General features: G+C 38.2%; 1 protein-coding gene across 2 annotated transcripts in view; it reads left to right on the top strand.

Annotated features, from left to right (window-relative positions):
• The window catches only part of si:ch211-140l13.3 (centromere protein J), a 30,335-nt gene that overhangs the window by 10,319 nt on the left and 4,758 nt on the right, over nt 1-15,258 (top strand). The window contains exons 6-14 of one of the 2 annotated variants that reach the window (XM_041250491.1): nt 1,106-1,193; nt 1,696-1,770; nt 1,939-3,241; nt 5,780-5,885; nt 7,123-7,270; nt 7,888-8,103; nt 8,649-8,789; nt 10,855-10,983; nt 12,176-12,281. In XM_041250491.1, coding sequence (XP_041106425.1) covers nt 1,106-1,193; nt 1,696-1,770; nt 1,939-3,241; nt 5,780-5,885; nt 7,123-7,270; nt 7,888-8,103; nt 8,649-8,789; nt 10,855-10,983; nt 12,176-12,281 — 2,312 coding nt within the window. Of the gene's footprint in view, nt 1-1,105; nt 1,194-1,695; nt 1,834-1,938; nt 3,242-5,779; nt 5,886-7,122; nt 7,271-7,887; nt 8,104-8,648; nt 8,790-10,854; nt 10,984-12,175; nt 12,282-15,258 lie in introns of both variants that reach the window. The other variant, XM_041250490.1, reaches the window with a different exon arrangement.

Genomic DNA, 15,258 nt, shown 5'->3' with positions numbered 1-15,258 from the left:
CTCTGCTATTCCTAATCTACATTAATGATTTAGATTCTGGTATAGTAAGCAAACTTGTTAAATCTGCAGACGACACAAAAGTAGGAGGAGTGGCAAACACTGTTGCAGCAGCAAAGGTCATTCAAAATGATCTAGACAAGATTCAGAACTGGGCAGACACATGGCAAATGACATTTAATAGAGAAAAGTGTAAGGTACTGCACGCAGGAAATAAAAATGTACATTATAAATATCATATGGGAGATACTGAAATTGGAGAAGGAATCTATGAAAAAGACCTAGGAGTTTTTGTTGACTCAGAAATGTCTTCATCTAGACAATGTGGGGAAGCTATATAAAAAGGCTAACAAGATGCTCGGATACATTGTGAAAAGTGTTGAATTTAAATCAAGGGAAGTAATGTTAAAACTGTACAATGCACTAATAAGACCTCATCTTGAATATTGTGTGCAGTTCTGGTCACCTCGCTATAAAAAAGATATTACTGCTCTAGAAAGAGTGCAAAGAAGAGCGACCAGAATTATTCCGGACTTAAAAGGCATGTCATATGCAGACAGGCTAAAAGAATTGAATCTGTTCAGTCTTGAACAAAGAAGACTACGTGGCGACCTAATTCAAGCATTCAAAATTCTAAAAGGTATTGACAGTGTCGACCCAAGGGACTTTTTCAGCCTGAAAAAAGAAACAAGGACCAGGGGTCACAAATGGAATTTAGACAAAGGGGCATTCAGAACAGAAAATAGGAGGCACTTTTTTACACAGAGAATTGTGAGGGTCTGGAATCAACTCCCCAGTAATGTTGTTGAAGCTGACACCCTGGGATCCTTCAAGAAGCTGCTTGATGAGATTTTGGGATCAATAAGCTACTAACAACCAAACGAGCAAGATGGCCAAATGGCCTCCTCTCGTTTGTAAACTTTCTTATGTTTCTTATGTTCTTATTTTTAATGATGAGAGTCTGTTACCAGTCAAGAACATAGTAGTGAGTTATTGAATCCAGATTTCCGTATAAATACTTTTTAGCAATGAATTGCTGATATTGGTGCAGCTTGATCTTAGAAAACCACTTTAAATTAAAATGCAATTTCCTCTTTAAATGTTTTAGACCTATTAGACCAGGAGTTGGGGTGAGGCAGAAAACGTTTGAAGAATTTGTTGAAGAGCAGATTAAAGTGGATTCTGAAGATAAAAAGGTAATTATATTTAAATAGTATGCAGTATCCCACCACCACAGTATATTGTTTTTAATTGACCCACATTCCCTGGTGTCTATTTGTTATATTTATACATAGTTTACACACATTCACGCCCCCCAAAAGGAAGGTGAACCAACTGTCTGTCCACATTGCCACCCCTGAAACATGCTTACCAATGTAAATTACATAAAGCATTCGACTGGTATTTAAAGATGTGCTCACTAAGGTTATAAAAACCATTCCTTACCTCTTATAAACAAAGTACAAGAAAAGGGACCAGGGATATTACTGTAAATAACATGCCCCAAAATAGATTTGAAAACCTTGGTTAGCACACCTTTAAGCTCTGGTACAGAACAAGTTGGCAAGCTTCAGGAAAATAATTCATATCTTGTATCAAGAGAGTTTTAATGGTGCCACATAACTGTTTAACACTTTAAGGCCTATTCAGTGCCAGAGAGAGGCACGGTAAACGCCAGTCTTTCATTTATCAACACAGCAGTTGCAGTATGGGCAGTCGCAGTGTGAGCCCTCCCAAGATGACTGGACCCTCAGCTCTGCCCTGGTAGGACAGGTGAGAGGACAAAACAGCCACCATACCCATCCAGTCCATGCCTTAGTGTTGAATATACTTTATGTGAGCATCTCCAGGTTCACAGAATACACTTCTGTAATCCTTTTGCAAATATAGTGTTAGAACAAATAAAGAAAAATAATAAACTTTTTAATATTTTTATGTTAGGATTTGGAAGAAGTCAAAGTGTTACCAAAGAAGTCATTCCTGAAGCGGGGAGAGGGCATATCCCGGATAGAGAAAAGCAAGGAAAATCTTCTGAAAGAACAGAGGAGAGCCCCCCAAGCCCAGTTACCTAAACAAGTGGGTTTTACCAACCAGCACCGGCACTCTTTGCCCACCCTACAAGACACTGAGAAGTTTCAGGTGAGGAAGAGGCCTGTTTTGATCAGGCAAATCAGCAGCCCAAATGTGATGGTTTCAAGAGGGAAAAGGGTAATCCCCACTCATGATTACAAAGCAGAGGCCATGGACACTGAGTATCAGCATTCAAGTAAGGAATTTGCACAGCACTTGAAGGATAAAAAGACAACGCAAAACCAAGCAGGCATAAATAATAAAGTAATGGATGAAAAACCTGCTAGTAGAGGAACCCTGAGGTCCAGAAGTTTTAGCCTGGAAGTCCCTGAAAGCTTGGTTTTCTGCTTGACTGAAAAAGAGAACAAACAGAAAATGGACAAGCACAAAACCTCGAAAGAGTCACCAAAAGCACAGCTGTCTGTCACAAAAGAGGTTAGATGCCAGGGTCTAGCAACAGAGAAACAGAGTTCTGATCACAGTTATGGTACTCAGCCTTACAGAATTGGACCAAACATTGGGTTCAAGAAAATCAATGACCGGATTGTCAAGGTTGCTGATGGAGCAGCTCAGTCAAGTGAAAGTGGGAGTGAGAAAAGTGTAAAGGACTTGCAGGATGCCAGGCAGGTCTGTGAAACCAAGGTGATGAAGTCTGAGCCCCCTTCCAGTAACAGTGACAGAACCAGCAGCGAGGATGACCCCAAGTCTCAGTGCCATGAGCTTCCAACCAAGGAGATTCCACAGACGCTGGGTCACCTCGATCGGAACTTGGACCTGTCTGATGATGACTATGCCAGTGACGCACCTAGTGGATTAGAAGATGTAGTATCCAGAAACTACACCCCCCGGAATTTAACACTCCTAATTGAGTCCTCCAGCACAAGCAGCAGTGAGGACAGCGACAATGAACTGGTGAACTTTCAGTGGAATAAGACCACAGCTTCATCTCGAGCATCTTCATATCAGCGCAGTAGGTCAGCAGGGAAGGAGAAGGCAGGAAAGATTGGAGCAATGCCAGAGGACAAGAGCGACACCAGTGCAAAGGCATACCTGCAACCGCCGTCTACTTCTGATCTGGTAGCGAACCTCTTCCCTGGTTTTAAAACAAAGGCAAAGGTACAATCCCAAAGCAACGTTGCAGTGGAGTCCACGAGTACTGAGAGTAATGCCTCTAGTAAGTAGAACATTTATAAATTAATTTATTGACAGCAGTTCATAATGCAGACAAAACACCCAATTCACATGCTGCATTTAAAAAACACCCTTTAACTGTTTCATTGGACTAAACATGATGCTAGATAAAAAAAAACTAAAAAAAAAAACTTCATGCTGTCCATTTTCTTGGTTTTAGCATCACCCAGATCTACCTTGAAATGACCAAAAACTCTCTTGGCCGGCTACCGAGGGATTTGGCAAAGTAATTCCAATAAAAATGTATGTCCATATTTAACCGTTTGCAGTCCATTTATTCAGAGCTTGTCAGGCGTGTCAGGTCCAATTTATTTTCACACACGCTGTTTATTTTACAATATTTTCTTTTTCCAAGTAAAACAGGTTTAAAAGGCACTGAATGGCAAAACGACATCAGTACTGCATCTCCAGCCAAGCCACACCCCTTGTTCGCTGTATTTTTCACGTATATTTATAGACGTACATACCGATGAATCCTCTCTTGATCACTCGTTTTATCACCAAACTCCTAAAATAATGAGATCCAACTCATTATCTTATTACTGTAACATCTCGGAAAGCTCTTCAAATGTCTGTGATATTCTCTGAGCGCTGGATGCAGAAGTAGCTATTTTCTTTGTTATGTGTCCGTGTTATCTCTGTGATGCAGGGACTATCTGTATTACTCAAATAGGCCCCCCTTTTTTCAGCTTCATTCGGCTCCTTTCAGGTCTCATTCGGCCATTGAAAGGTTTTCTCTGCTTTTTCAGAAAAAACATCTAGAGATGTGTGCTTTACGTCTTTTTGATGATGTCGGACAAGACATAAATGTAGAGACCACAGCCTGTGTGGTGTTTATCAGTTCTTTACTAAATTGTGTTCTAAGCCAGTGGTTCTCAAAGTTTTCGGGCCGCACCCCCCTTCCTCTTGTCTGTGGTGCTTCACCACCCCCCCCGCCAGACACCCAGACACATACACACACACACATACTGTGTATGTACATATACTGTATGTCACTGTGTTGTTTAAGAGCAAATTTACCAAATTGTAGTTCACCGATTGTGACCAATGCTTACTAAAGTGCACAGCACATAGTAAGCCTACAAACAGCATCCATTATCAGATGGCAACGGACTCCATCCAAAAAATATGCAAGTGTAAAAGGCACCAGTCAGATGCACAGCGCCATTTATAAAGTTTGACATGCCTGGAGGTGTGAGCAGAAAGTTTTGTTTTAAGTTAATATATACCATATCATGGGAAATTTTGGCTGGTATTAAATTTGGCAGATTTGCTGCCTTGGGGGATTTTCGTGGTTTTTGAATTGGCATTTTTAACTTAGCACGTTCACAAAAAAAAATAAAAAATAAATAGCAGACGTTTTTGCATTTATACTTTTAATTCCAAAAACATTCAAATACATGTTTACTTAATGAAATCTGTCTGCTAAAACAGTATCTCATTTACAGTAACTCGTTATAGCATCTACAGTGTCACTGCAGCAACTTGGAGAACAACAAAGAGACCTTCTAATAAGTTACTGTATTCATAATTCTTATATGGCTGTTAATTTTAAGGTACCGGTACACTTTTACATTAGCATTTTTACAACATTACAAAGTGGAATGATGACAGTACTATCATGCAGTATTGCCATGTGTGAAATCGTTAACAATAAAGCCGAAACGAAAATGCTTTAATTTGCTTCGAAATCATTTCAAAGTGGTTAATAGACTAGCGAGCACTGGCAAAATCAGCTCAGTTTTATATGAGTGAAAAAAGAGTAGAGGGCTCGCGGGATGCCAGGCAGGTCTGTGAAACCAAGGTGATAAAGTTTGAGCCCCCTTCCAGCAACAGTGACAGAACAAGCATTTATTTTAACGTTTTGTTTTGTTTATAACTTTGCGATACCTGCACGATGCCTGCACTAATAGCCGTTATCTACAACATATCGACAATAACAATCAACCATTTTGTTACAGACTTTCTAACAAGCCTGACACAGACAATTTTAGCTGCTACGTAATTAAACCCTTAATTAATAATAATAATAATAATAATGATAATAATATATAATAATAATAATAATAATAATAATAATAATAATAATAATAATAATAATAATAATAATAATAATATAATAACTTTTTTTAAATCCATTGATGTAAATGTCCGGTCTGCTTTTAATGTTTTCAAACAAATTGACTTCATCCCTGCCATTCTCATATCTACTTTGACACCTGCCATATTCTTTCCCTTGCCCAGTGCTTCTTTAACCTGTGCTGCATACCAGGCTGCCAGAGGGCGGGATCGCTCACTGTATGCAGCCCTCTGATTGGTGGAAGTATTATTGGCGGTCCATTCAAAACCGCCAATAAAGCCGAAATAAATTATCTGCCTATTACACGTTATAGCCTAGGTTAAGATGTAAGCTGTAATTAAAAGAAATAAAAGAAATAAATAAATCCTGACACCCCCCCCCCCAGGATACAGTCTGTGCCCCCCAGTTTGAGATGTAGCTTTCACTGAACCTTATTTACAGAACATGACACTGAAGTTTGGCACTCAGAGATGGACTACCACCGTAGTAATAATTCTGTACTGGACAACATGAAGGAGGAACAGGAGAGAGCAATGCAACTTCTCAGGTTCAGTAAACTCTTAACTGTTTTCTACAAAAATATTAAACACAAAATGACATACAGTAGCCGGTAGTGGGGCTATCAATTTGAAGGTGTCAGGAGTCATAAAGGCCTATTTTGGCACACAACCTTGTCTGCCCAGGGGAACTGTCTGTTTCCTGTACAGTATGCACGGTTTTCATTCTTATAGGCAGAAAATGGGCCTATGACACCCGTCCAATACATTTATATTTTAAAAGATGTAGGATTCTCTTTCAAGTTTGCTAACCCATGTCAATAATCTAACCAACTGGACAGACTGCACATCTTATTAAACATGCAGGGGGTTTGTTTGTTTACATAGACTTCTTTCAAGTTAACAATCAAAACTGAGTAATGACAAGTTTGGGCATGTCCTAGCTGTCAGCTGTTCCTGTTGCCATTGCAGAAACATAGAAGCATTCAATGTGATTTAAGAATGCCAGCCTAAACTCTCCACTACAGAAAACTAGCTCTCTACTTTTTAAGTACTTATTTATTTGTTTGTTTATTCCTTTCCTTCATTGTTTATTTTAATGTGGTCTTGCACAGAAGTGTGCTGACCTATATTTTCAGTGCTGTGATCAATCATGTGTTGTGTTAGGGTTTCAGTCTACCTGAGGTATTCCATTTGATACGTTATTTAGTAGTACTTTAAAATATGAATTGGTAAGTTATGCCTATATTACTATACTGTTGGTGGTGTTTCCAAGCATTGATTTATGCTCTACATTTAGCTAAAATGCCGATTAGCAGAATGAAGGTGTTTTGTTCTGTCAAAACAGTAGACATCTATTTCTTGTAACTTTTTTTCCTCATCCACAAAAGCAAAACTTTTGCTACAAAAGGTTTTTCCTATAATTATTTGTTTTTGAGACATTTCTAGAAAAAATTAATTTCCACTGGGGTATGTAAACTTGTGACTACAACTATATATAGCCCAGAGAGAAGGTGTTTCATGGGAACATAAATATATACAGTAAACACTTATTTTGAATTAACACATCATCAGTGGTTGGTCATTGCTGCATTTGTTTATGGAATTAGCATGTTTTATCTTTCTCGGCCTAATGGTAAGTAAAGATATGACAATGTTTTATAAAATGTTGTGCATTAAACCAATGCTATTTTTGCTAATTTTACAATTACTGACCTGGATATAGCTATTGGGTGAGCATGTTGTACACAGCTGGGCTGTGTAAGAGTGTCACTTTTGTAATGGCAGACGTAAGATGGATCATTTTGAGCTGGAGAAGTGTGAAGAACAACATCCTCTGGAAGAATGCAAGAAACAAGAGATGAAAAAAAGGGAGATCTTAAAAAAACTGTCAGCCACACCAACTCCAGAGAAAAATGATAACGAGGAATTCCAAGTAAGTTAAAATAAAGTGTCTGCCTAACAGAATTCTTTACACAGCTAAATTGTACCAGAAGTCTGTCTATTTAGTTTTTTCTCATACTGTAAATCTGGAAGCCATTACACGTTTACTCTGATGTGTTAATTCTCTAGTTCTTACAATCAATTAAAAAGCTGTGCTGGTGATGAGGTGTTTGTTTTACCGCTCTTGTTAAATACCTGGGTGTCTCTGAATAAATCATTGTCTCCCTGTTTGTCCCACAAGCTTATGGTAAAAATGTTTTTTTCTCCAGTGATGATGGATTGATATCACAGTGAATTAATGTTGTACAGGGCAGTAAGCATGGCAGATTCCCATTTTTGGGTAGAATTGAAAAAAAACTATCCACCAGAGCTAGTTCTGCATTTGAAGCTCTTTCGTGATAATGATTATATTCTGGGAGGCCAAGATATTTAATAAGCAAGAAGGGGTAAAATGCCAATACTACACTGTGTATTTAGAGCCAGTTTTCAGTGCAAAAAGTTATTATTTTAATCAATGTCATATGGGATCTGATCTGGAATTAACCACTCAAAAGAAAATGTCATTATTAAACCCCTGTTTATGAATGCGTTTATTTTGGTAACAATTAGATATTAAAGCAGCAGATTACCGCACTGCAGCAAGAGTTTAAAAAGAAGGAGACTCGCTGGTCCACTGCCCACGGCCGGCTGAGAGACCAGGTGGAGGCCCTGGCCAAGGAGAACCTGGAGCTGAGAGACGAGCTCAAGCTATCGGAGAGACACCGGCGGGAAGCAATGAAGAAAGTGGAGGTGACCTCTATCCCCAGCAGGAAGTCAGAAACACAGGTAAGAGAACATGTGATATTCACATTGCCAGTATATTCCCCAATAGTGCCTGGAACTGTTCTTCTTCATCTTGCATGCCCAGGTGTTACAGGCTTGGTGTTGTCCAGTCCCTTCATCAGTGTCTACAAAGCAGGCCCATTTACAGTAAGCTAAGCCAGCAGTGGATCCTTGATCGTAGCTCCACCTGTGCCTGTGCTTACTCATAGTGTCTTGATATTCACACAGCAATCCTTTTCCAGCTTCACTGGCTTCCAATTTGTCAGTGAACTGAGTTCAGGATTCTACTACTTGCAAACTATGGATGATCATGCGTTTTCATCCATTGGTCCCAGATTCTGGAGCAATCTGGCCTTTCCTTATCCATAATTGTAGTACTCATTTCTAGTCTTTATAGTTATATGTCTTTTAACTGTAAATGTTGGTCGTTTGTTTTGTGAAAGAAAAGAACTCTGACAATGGGAGGTTCTTCATCTCAGTTGTGTTTTGGAGACCAAAAGTTTTATTAAGTAAATACATGACAGGACTTACCCTGCTATTGTGTGTAGGTTTCTGAAGCAATACTGATGGGCACAGTTCATGTGAGAAGGGAAGATAGGCCACCAGCTGGCCATAAGAGTCGCAGCTCCACTCCTGTTGGGAGGAAGACACCATTTGAGAGACAGGCTGCTGTAGAGCCTCAGGCAAAGGTAAGGACCCAGATCAAACAATTTGTTTTATTATACTTGTGGTAGTGCAGAAGCACTGCACATATAAATAAATGTATAATTTGTAAATATTATGTGTAAATATTATATAAAAAAGTATGTGTTACATATGGCAAGGCTGGAAGTTAAGATTTCAGCTGTAGTTGTTTTGGGTGTGTTTGTGGTGGTGGGTGGCAGGGATAGGGTTAATTCCTATCCCTTCCAAATACATGTGCAGAATGTGGCCAGGTGTTGATTTAATTATCAATTGTCAATCAATCCCGTCCACATGGTCTTTAAGAGAGGCAGGAGCTCCATTGTTGGAGGAACTGCCTGGGAGAGGGGAGTCCACATGGAAGGTCGGTCGGTCGGTCGTTCGGTCGGTCTGTCTGTCTGTGTCTGCCTGCCTGGCTGGCTGTCTGGCTATCTGTCTGTCTGGCTGTCGTGTTTATTTTTTTTTTTTCATAAGTCAGTGAAGGCATTGCTGAGCCTGACTCTTTATGTTTGATTTGTATTTTTGTATAAACAGTCGGTCCTTGATGCCTATTGTGTTTTTTTTTTTTTTTTTTTTTTTTTAATAAACATGCTGAACAGTGTATATTCCAACAGGATCAGAAAGGGCTATAGAACAGGAAATACAGTTTGCATTAAAACAGACTGTTAATGAACAGTGACCATGTTCATCCCATAGAGCTTGAGTCGGATTAAGTGTCACTTCTGTCCGTTAGCAATTATTTGGTTTTAAAGCAGTCATACCCAAAGGCCTTTACACACTGGATGAGATGAGACAAGGGATTGTGTCATACAATACACTGCACCACGACAAAAAAATGTATTTTTGATACAAGCCATTCACTGCCTGTGATGCGACGGGAAACACTGAAGCAACACTGAAACTATGCAATTTTGTCGCATGCCAGCTAGGGAACTGACCAATGAGGAACAGCTTCCCTTGCGCGCTTTCAGTAAACAATGGCAGAAGAAAAAATAATTATTGCAGTATCAAAACACCCGGAGCTGTACATAAAGGACTCAAATTATAAAGACACGGCAATGAGAGAGAGCACCTGGCAGTCCATTTCCAGGGAACTGGATATAGCTGGTGTGTATGATTCATTTACCTTTACTGAAATAAGTATTCTGAAAAGCTATTAAATATGTATTCAACATTTTTATTAGCTGTATATTGCGTGCGCTTGTTGCCACTGGTGAGAAAGGTAGTGTCGCAGCGAAATAACATTTTTATCGCAGGACAAATTGCATTGTGGTCAGTGTGTAGACAATTAATGTCTGCACATCTTTACGACAATATGAAGTGGCCAGGCCTTCTCATACCTTCCTAAGCCTGCCAAATGGTACTTTACTAGTTGAGTTATTCCCCGCTGGGAATGATATCCCTGGCTACAGAGGTATAGTGAAGGCAGTCATATGTGCATAGATGTGTAACCCATTTTTCCATATATCTGGAAAACTGCTCCCACTGTCGTGATGGACTTGGTATCGGCATTATTTAACAATTTTTGGGAGTGTTAAATTCTTTGGATATTTGGTAGTGTCTGTCTGTCTGTCTATTTGTTCATCAGTGTGTCACATTTACATTTTTCAAAATATCTGGAAATGTGCTTATTCAATTTTGATGACTTGTTATTAACATTATTTAGCATAAATTATTGTGAGTATCTGATTGTGGGGGTGTATGGAGGTGTCTGTATGTCACACTTATATTTTTACATGTATCTTGAGAACACAGGAAGTTATTAATCATACTATAAATCAATCATTTTAATATACTAACACCTCATTTTCTTACCTAATGATATACTGTAGGTCTGAAATACCACTCATCCAATTTTCGTCATTGGTTGCCATTTTTCATTATACTGATCTCATTTTGAATTTACAGCTGTGATGAGGTATGTATGATACTGACAGCCTTCAAACTAGGGAGCATGTGACGAATCAGTAGTTTATTATTTCAAACACTCAAATCAACTGAGTTTGATTTGGATTCCTTAGGGAAGTCTATCACAAGCCATGGGTCATTATTTGAATGTTATGATTTTTCTAGGTTGAAGAAAAGAGTGAAATTGTGAAAATAGCAGTCAGGGATTCAAGGGATAAGAATGTTTCTCAATCGCAAAGTGCTCCACCACCCGGACGGAGGACTCCCCAACCCAGGCCTTTGGACACAGAAGCAGTAAGTGGGTGTTTCATTTTAATAGATTGCTATGGGGTAGCATTCTAGAGACATCAACATGACATGTCTTGGGGCTATTTCCCAACGGTTACTGGTCCACACCCCTGCTCTTAACTAACATAGTATGTGCAGGTGGGAGTCTCTTGCATTCTGTTGATAAGCTGAAAGGATGCACATTGGGTTATCCTTGCATGAAATGTGCCCTCTTGTCCTCTTTAAGCATCCAGTAATAATTTATACCACTTCATTTTCTCATTGTATCACTGTCATCTTATGACCAAGCCTGGTATTGTTTGTTACCTATTTGTAACTGTCTGTAATAAATACACTCAATGCAGTTTAAGGGCAATTAGGGGCCAAAATCTGATTTCACATTTTCATTGTCCTCTTCATATATAATTCAATAGCACTATGAACTCGGATTCAATAATTAATGGCAAAACGTATGCAAAATTGGAATTCTATACTCTCTCATTAAAAGCCTCATTAAAACTGTAAGAATATCATCAAATATAGATAGGGTGGACAGGTTAGAGGTTGCCAATGAGGTTTTGACTGTTTTTGTGTGAAAGCCAGTGTCTGAATACATCTTTTGCCAGAGAAGACAGTGCGCTCTTCAAAAACCACAGGTCAAGCTCTTAGGAATATTGATTCCAATGAGGCAATATCTTCTTCATCATCTGTTAGTTCCAGCCCTGGTTAACTGCAGTGCCTAATGTCTATTAATCTTCCATTGCTGTGAATCACAAACACTATGCCCTGCATATTCCACTGTAGGATGCTTCTAAGTACTTAACAACCTCCGTTTTGCGAAAGGTTACTTTTTCTTGCAACTTTTGAAGCAACCTATTGTGAAGAAAATGTCATGCAGTTTTCACTATCTGGAAAACAAAGCTTAAACACCACAATATAAGCATTTTTCAACAAATTGCTGAAAAATGCTTAACAGGTTCGAGATGTAGAGTAGGTTGTGTTCTGCGGCTATAACGTGGCTAAACTTGTATCTAAAGCCACAACCTTGTAAATGCCTAGATTACTGCAATAAGCTGCAGTAATGTATATACACATTAAGTAAGTTACTGTTTACTATTTTAACTATTTAAATGATTGTATGGAATGTAATTGCAAGCTAAATTTTCTATGGAAATTACCTATCTTAATATGCTTATTTTTCTTTGCTGCATCTGATTAGGCAGTCCATCGGTTTGTAACGAGTCTTCTAAGATCAAAGGACAGAATGTCACCTGTGCCAAACCTAAATGTTGGAAGGCAGAACAATGCACACAATTCTGCTAAAGGTAAGTCACCATTTCAATGGTACAGGAGATTTCATTGCTGACATGTCCGCTGTTTCACAAAATATTAATTAGAGATTTTGATAACAATTCAAGTCAAGTTGAGTAAAATAGACAAAGAAACAAATCTGTGTTCAGAGCAAGTAAAAAAAAAAAAAATACATGTAGCTTAAGAACTGCTTGTATAAGGAGTTAGTTACCTACTGGAAGTGAATTTGAGTTTGTATATTTCAGCAGAGCTATTTACATTTTTATGCCACTAAGGTCACACCAGGTCTAGAAACTAAAGTCGTATCAAAAATTGCTAGGCTTCAGAATCTTGACCATATGTTCTCAAAAGTCGCAACTCTCTGAAACGTCTAACCTGCTTAGAGTGTACATGACAGGTCATGCCCATTAGGTTTTTTTTTTTTTTTTTAAAGCTGGTTATTTCAGTCTTTTAGCCTGACCCTGTTTACAAACATTACCCTCTGCATGTATTTAAAGCCATTTTTTTTACATCATTTTACTACTTTTACAGACTTTTGTGCCTTCATTTAACCAATAACTTTAGTGAAGCCGGGTCTAGAGCAGCTTCACTCACTGAAGTATCCTCAACAGTCAACTTAAAAAAAAAGAAATAAAAGATGATCCGAACCGTATAAATAGCTCTGGCCAAAAGAATTACAAATATATATATATATATAAAATTTAACATCATGTAGTCAAAGGAACTACAATATTATATTGCAAAAGTCTTCCGGAAGCCATAATAGTAGTACAGTATTTCATATTTGATTTCAAAATGTCACCTTTTAACATTTTTGTCAGTTTTTCTTTAAGTATGCAGAAAACTACAAAACAGTATGTTATTCAATGTGTTAGCGTAAGATTATTCAGCAGGTTTAATTCAACTTTATGAAGCAAAATTTGTTAATTCTATAGGGGGATGCAAAACTTTTGGCCATAGGTGTATTTGTTTTCACACCTGAACATATTTCAATAGCCTTCTTTTATTGTAATTTATATTGCCAGCAGCACATCATGGTAGAAATATGTTAAAATGAATTCCATTCCTTGGTCACAGTACTGTATGCAATATTTAAAAGTGACAGCAACAGGGACAAAGCTCAACTTTTTGCCACTGAACAGTTATTAAACTTTGTAATAAATATATATATATATATATATATATATATATATATATATATATATATATATATATATATATATATATATATATATACACACAGTACCAGTCAAAAGTTGGAGTACACCTGGTTTTTCATGATTATCTATGCTTTTAACTATATAAACTTGTCTATAAACACTTCATATTTCATTATATGATGCATGTACTTATATAAGCTGATAGTCATAAGTGAATTGCATTCAAACATAAAATTTTTAAATGAAAATGTAAATCTTGTTAATTTCAATTAAATGGTCACCCAAAGCAAGGGGATTTCAGTCTGAAGCCCAAGTCAGTTAAAAGTCTGAAATGTGTATCACACGGTGTTAGAACACTGGCCTAAGTATAAAAGTGTCTTTGTTAGATGTTCTCTGAGTTAACCAGTATGTTACCTAATTAATCTTTTGTCACCAATTATTGTTAACAGGTGATGGTCCATGATTACTATAAATATAGGTAGCATAGGCACAAGTTTGTCATTCCTGAATGTAAGGGAGCAGAAAATGGCAAAATATGCTCAGTTAAGCAAAGAGAAAAGACAGTCTGTAATTACTTTAATAAATTAAGGTCAATCTTTAAGACAAATCGCAAGAACTTTGCAAGTGTCTGTAACTGCTGTGGCCAAGACCATCAAACGATTTGAAGAAACTGGCACTCATGAGGACCGAACAAGGTCAGGCAGGCCAAGGGTGACCTCAGAATCAGACCAAGTTCTTTCCAGTCACAAGTATGTGAAACCAGCGATTAACTGCCCCTGAAATACAAGCTCAGCTAAATGCTACTAGAAGTACAGATGTTTCAACATCAACTGTTCAGAGGAGATTGCGTGAAATTGGCCTAACTGGAAGAATTGCTGCAAAGAAACCATTGTTAAGAGTGCAGAATAAGAGGAAGAGACTTGCCTGGGCCAGAAAACACAGAAACTGGATGTTTGAGGAGTGGAAGTTGGTCTTATGGACCGATGAGTCAAAATTTGAAATATCTGGGTCCAACCGCCGAGTATTTGTAAGACGCAGAGAGGGTGAGCACATGAGTTCTGCATGTGTGGTTCCCACTGTCAAGAATGGAGGAGGCAGTGTCATGGTCTGGGGTTGCTTTGCTGGTGACAGAGTTTTGGTGATCTTTACCAAGTCCATGGCAAGCTCAACCAGCATGGCTATCATAGCATACTTCAGACACATGCCATTCCATCAGCATTATGGCTAGTTGGGCAGTCCTTCATTCTTCAGCAAGACAATGACCCGAAACACACCTCAAAGTTGTGCAAGAACTATCTGGCGAAGAAGGAAAGTGAAGGACAATCTAATGACCTGACCTGCCCAGTCTCCAGACCTCAATCCCATAGAACTTGTATGGGACAAACTGGACAGAAGAGTCAAAGCAAAGCTACCCACAATTGCCCTACATCTAAGAACTAGGAAGACATGTCGGGTGATTTCCTGCTGAAACTTGTTAACCGAATGCCTCGTGTTTGTGAGGCTGTTATTAAGGCAAAGGGTGGCTATTTTGAGGAATCCAAGATTTAGAGACATTTTTCAATTTTCTTGAACATTGCTTTGATACTTCTTATGTTTTGTTTTGTATATTGTAACATGTTTTCATTTTCAAGTATTTACAGAAACGTATACAACGTAAAACATTGTCAATTATGAAAAAAAACCTAGTTTCCAGCAAGTGTACTCAAACTTTTGACTGGTACTGTATATAGTAATCTCAATTGTTTTATTTTTACTCATCAAGTATTTATTTACTGATTGTCTTTACTGACCAATGCACAAAACTAACCTGGCTACTGACAGAACCACTGCT

This window comes from Polyodon spathula, chromosome 5 (assembly GCF_017654505.1).
Source record: "Polyodon spathula isolate WHYD16114869_AA chromosome 5, ASM1765450v1, whole genome shotgun sequence".
Taxonomy (NCBI): domain Eukaryota; kingdom Metazoa; phylum Chordata; class Actinopteri; order Acipenseriformes; family Polyodontidae; genus Polyodon; species Polyodon spathula.
The sequence above is the reverse complement of the archived record's forward strand: the minus strand, read 5'-3'. Positions and strand labels throughout refer to the sequence as shown.